Source organism: Buceros rhinoceros, unplaced genomic scaffold (assembly GCF_000710305.1).
Source record: "Buceros rhinoceros silvestris isolate BGI_N320 unplaced genomic scaffold, ASM71030v1 scaffold10533, whole genome shotgun sequence".
Lineage (NCBI taxonomy): Eukaryota > Metazoa > Chordata > Aves > Bucerotiformes > Bucerotidae > Buceros > Buceros rhinoceros.
In genome coordinates, this window is record NW_010404205.1 from 1 (window position 1) to 3,582 (window position 3,582).

A 3,582-nucleotide genomic window follows, 5' to 3' on the forward strand; every position below is an offset into this window, starting at 1 on the left:
TAGCCCCTGCCCAGGGCCCGCCTGGTATCCCCGGCAGCTGAGCTGTACGCCCGCTGAGAGCAGTGCTGCCCCGGGCTCTCGGGGGGCTCTTGTGGGCCCCGTCCCACTGCTGCTCCCTCTGCAGTGGCCCTGGGCAGCACCCGAGTCTGCAGAGTCCTCCCCTAGGAAGCGTGGAGGCCAGCAGGGCTGTGCCGAGGTGTTACCTCGAGAACGATTTCCAGAGCAAACTGGGGGATCCTGAAGCTGTTTGGGGCATAGACTGGTTCGGGCTGGCTCAGAAGATGCCTTTTCAGTTGCTGAAACCGCTTTGAGCCTGCCATTACAATACAACTGCTTTTCAGTCCAGCTGAGCTAGCAATTACTTGGGCCTCTACACTGCTAGCTCTGCTTTTTGTAGGTAGTCTTACACTTTTAACCTGAGTTGTTGGTACCTTGTGACAGAAACCAGATTACAGATGAGAGCAGCCACTAAAGCCTCACGTTTTGCTAGTGCTCTAGAGGTAGAAGGGGGTTTCATTCAGGCAGATCCTGAGGACAGGCTTTCTTCCCGGTAATACCCTGTACTGGTGCAAGTGTTTTTGAGCTCTTCCCAGCATGTAAGAAACAGGGGTTGTCAGACCCAGCTTCTGTAACGTGCACTAGTGTTAATATCTGAGGGCTGATTCTGTCATGGCCCACTTCTTCCAGAAACCTCTGGTACTCCAGCCCTGGTTTAAGCTGCAATAGCTCATCTTACAGGACTCACGTTGATGTTACGGGTATCACAGGATGCACTGAGCACTTCACAGGTGCAAGAGTTTTCCATCCCTTTAACCTTAGAGGGAAGAACAGAAGGGGGGATGGAAAGCTTCCGTGTTGCGGCAACATTTTGGCTTCCTTAGAGCCTCCTCAACTCCCAGCCTAGGTGAGCAATGGTCCGTCCTCCCTGCTGGCCTAGGAGGCAGGAGAAGCTGGAGAGCCACTGCTGACAGGCTACAGGATAGGGTTATTCCCCGTGCTGCAAGGGTGCACTCTGATAACGCCCGTTTTAACATGGCTCTTCTCTTCTGCTCAGATTCTCCAAGTATTATGGATATTTCATTAACCTCGGAAGCAGAAGAGAAAAAACCAAGCGTTAATAATGTGCCAGACTATATCAGCGATATCCACACGTACCTGAGGGAAATGGAGGTGAGCTGCTGTCTCGTCTCTTGTTTGCAAGCAGCTTATGGGGGAGAAACCTGGGGGTGAGAAATGCCGATCTGATCTGTTTAAACTGCGGGAAATGGAGCTTAAACACTTGCCTCCCTGCTGGCACTCGGTCTGGATTCAGTCTTCTCTGTTGTCCACACCTACAGGTGAAATGCAAGCCTAAAATGGGTTACATGAAGAAGCAACCCGATATCACCAACAACATGCGGGCTATTCTTGTGGACTGGCTGGTGGAGGTTGGAGAGGAGTACAAACTACAGAACGAAACCCTGCACTTAGCTGTGAACTACATCGATCGGTTTCTATCTTCCATGTCTGTTCTGAGAGGAAAGCTCCAGCTCGTGGGTACTGCAGCGATGCTGCTGGCATCGTAAGTGGAACCGCGTCGTTTCCAATTCTGCTTGCTGGTCTCGCGCAGAGGGGAATCCGGTGGTTATCGCGTCTTTGTTGTCTATAGCCAGACTGACTCGGGAGGGCTTCACAAGAAATAAAATCAGGAGTTATCCACCTCAAAGCCTGGCGGTGCCTTTGAAGGTCTGCAGCCAAGGTTCTTGGCCGTCTGTGTAGATGGCCTGAATGTGAGGATTCACTATTTCCAGCTGCAGCAGCAGATTTCCAAAGAGTATCGGAAGGAACATGCACAAGGCATGTGAAAATAAAGATTTGCTTGCACCAATTAGTTTGGTGGATTCTTGTGGGATTTTGGTAACTCTGAGTCCCAAATGGCTTAGTGCTGTTGTGGCTCTGCCACTTCAGATCCTGCTGGTCTGAGTGAGAGCTACTGAACCAAGAGCAGCCAGCGCGTTGGCTAACAGCGCTCCGCTGCCTCGCGAGTCAGAATCTCAGTTAGCATCCTGGCTTTCATGATGTGTGGCTGGTTTTCTGGTTAGTCCGGTACTCAATTACTTGCTTGTAACTATTTCTCCTGGCAGGAAGTTTGAAGAAATCTACCCGCCTGAAGTAGCAGAGTTTGTCTACATCACAGATGACACCTACACGAAGAAGCAGGTTCTGAGGATGGAGCACTTAATTCTGAAGGTTCTATCATTTGACTTGGCAGCTCCAACAATCAACCAGTTCCTCACTCAGTACTTCCTCCACCAGCAGACGAATGCCAAAGTGGAGAGCCTGTCCATGGTAAGAGTTAGTTACTAGCCCGGCCTGTGTAACTACAGACTTTGTGAGCTCTGCTTCCCAGTCCCCCTGTTTTTAAATGATCATCTCTCTGGGACAGCACATATGGTATGACACACACTGCTCCAGAAGCGGTGCCACACCACGGGAAAGGAACGCTCCTGTTGCCACTCCACGTTTAGGATACTCCGTTCCTACTGTGGGCTGGCACGCGGCCAGGCTTGAGCAGGGAGAGACTGATGAACTTGAATGTGGGGTTTGTTCGACTGACAGACGTTTCCCTCGTTATCTGAAACAGCCACACCTACCCACCCACTTGGGCTAGAAAGAGCTTTGGTTTTGGTTTTCCCCTCAACCAGCAGTGAGCTGGAAATCCAGAGGCTGGTTTCTACAGCAGAGCCCAGATAACACCGCAGCTGAAGCTCTGTTAAATCCAAACTGCACGGCAGGGACCAGAGCTCCTCAGGAGGAGCCTTTGCCTCCCTGCGCAGAGGTCAGACCTGACTGCACTCTTCCCTCTAGACCTTATGTGCCTCGAATTATAAAATGTGTTGTGGAAAAGATGCGTGTGGGAAGGCTGGGTGACAGCAGCTAACAGAAAGTAAGTGGGAACTAGTAAAACCTGTTCCTCCCACTTGGTGGTGAGGTTGGAAGCTGAAATTAAGGTTCTAGAGCAACTGCTGAATGCCGTACTTGTGTTTGGAAGCAGATGATTCCCCTTCTCTCGTTTTCCGTGCAGTACCTTGGGGAGCTGAGTCTGATCGATGCTGATCCTTACCTGAAATACTTGCCATCAGTTATTGCTGCTGCGGCGTTTCATCTCGCAGACTACACGGTCACTGGACAAACCTGGGTATGTTGCACAAAGATCTCTGGGCCTTCGCGCACCTTCTTGTGCCGGTCTGAACACGGGGCCCTGGGCTGCAGGAATCGCAGCCCCTGCTCGCTCCTAGGCTGTTAATTTGGGATCGTTCTCCATGGGGTTTGAAAAACTGTGGCGGGGACACCTTTTCTTGGAAGGAAGAGGCATCTAACGATGCGCTCCTGTTCTGGTGATCCTCCTCAAAGCTGCGAGCAGCTTCCTGGTGATGAGGCAGTGTGCAGTGAGAAAGCTTAAGCAGTGGAGGCAAGGAATGCTTGTTTAGAATATGATAGTTTTCAGGATTAGTGTCAGTCTACAGGAACTGCTAAGACCTGAGCAGTGAATGTTCACTCCTTTCTGCTTGAGAAACCGCCGCTCTGCCAAGCTGCTGAGCA

General features: G+C 51.1%; 1 protein-coding gene across 1 annotated transcript in view; it reads left to right on the forward strand.

Moving 5' to 3' along the window:
* Positions 1 to 1,060: 1,060 nt before the first annotated feature.
* The window catches only part of CCNA2 (cyclin A2), a 3,336-nt gene continuing 814 nt past the window's right edge, over positions 1,061 to 3,582 (forward strand). Inside the window, exons 1-4 of the mRNA XM_010133293.1 lie at positions 1,061 to 1,170; positions 1,338 to 1,561; positions 2,124 to 2,328; positions 3,065 to 3,178. Of these exons, the coding sequence (XP_010131595.1) occupies positions 1,069 to 1,170; positions 1,338 to 1,561; positions 2,124 to 2,328; positions 3,065 to 3,178 (645 nt within the window). The 5' untranslated portion in view covers positions 1,061 to 1,068. The remainder of the gene's footprint in view (positions 1,171 to 1,337; positions 1,562 to 2,123; positions 2,329 to 3,064; positions 3,179 to 3,582) is intronic.